This window comes from Parus major, unplaced genomic scaffold (genome assembly GCF_001522545.3).
Source record: "Parus major isolate Abel unplaced genomic scaffold, Parus_major1.1 Scaffold539, whole genome shotgun sequence".
Lineage (NCBI taxonomy): Eukaryota > Metazoa > Chordata > Aves > Passeriformes > Paridae > Parus > Parus major.
The window spans coordinates 5614-6397 of NW_015379427.1; the positions used below are offsets into that span (position 1 = coordinate 5614).

The window sequence follows — 784 nt, forward strand, 5'->3', positions numbered from 1 at the left end:
CAGGATCTGGATCCGGATCTGGTCCAGACCACGATTCAAACCAGATCAGGGAGACCCCAAATTATCCCCAAATTTTCCCCAAATCCTTCGGGAAATTCCCTCTAAATCCACGCTAAAATTTCCCCCCAAACCATCCCAAAATTATCCCAAAATCATCCCCGAATTCCCCCAAAATTCCCACCAAATCCACCCCCAAATCATCCCAATATTGCCCCAAAATTATCCCAAAATTCCTCCTCAAATCATCCTAAAATTCCCCAAAAAATCCACCCCAAAAATTTGGGATTGCAACCCCTGGAAAAGCCCCAAAATTTGGGATTTTGGGATCCTAACGGGGATTTTTTGGGATTCTCCTTGCAGGCTCGGATTTGGGATTTGGGGATTTTGGGAGGAATCTCCCAAATTTGGGGTGAGGATGCAGGAGAATTACGAGAACGTCATTTCCTTGGGTAAGGGGATCCCAAAATTTGGGAATTTTGGGAATTTTTGGGGAGTTCCCAGGGGAGAATTTAGGAGGAAATGGGAATTTTTGGGGTTTTTTTTTGGGGGAGCCCCCACGGCAAAATTTGAGGGAATTTTGGGAATTTTCAGGCATTTCCCAGTGCACAAATTTAAGGGAATTTTGGGAATTTTCAGGCGTTCCCCAGGGGAAAAATTTAAGGGAATTTTGGGAATTTTCAGGTGTTCCCCAGGGGAGAAATTTAAGGGAATTTTCCCATTTTTTGGCCAAATTCCCAGGGCAAAATTCCAAGAATTCTGAACTTTTGGGACCTCTCAAATTCCA

At 44.0% G+C, this 784-nt stretch overlaps 1 protein-coding gene across 1 annotated transcript in view; it reads left to right on the forward strand.

The window, feature by feature from the left end:
• Window positions 1-784, forward strand: part of LOC107199263 (zinc finger protein 420-like) — a gene marked incomplete at both ends in the record, with an annotated part of 9314 nt that overhangs the window by 5461 nt on the left and 3069 nt on the right. Inside the window, one exon of the mRNA XM_015616599.2 lies at window positions 361-449. Within this exon, the coding sequence (XP_015472085.1) occupies window positions 361-449 (89 nt within the window). The remainder of the gene's footprint in view (window positions 1-360; window positions 450-784) is intronic.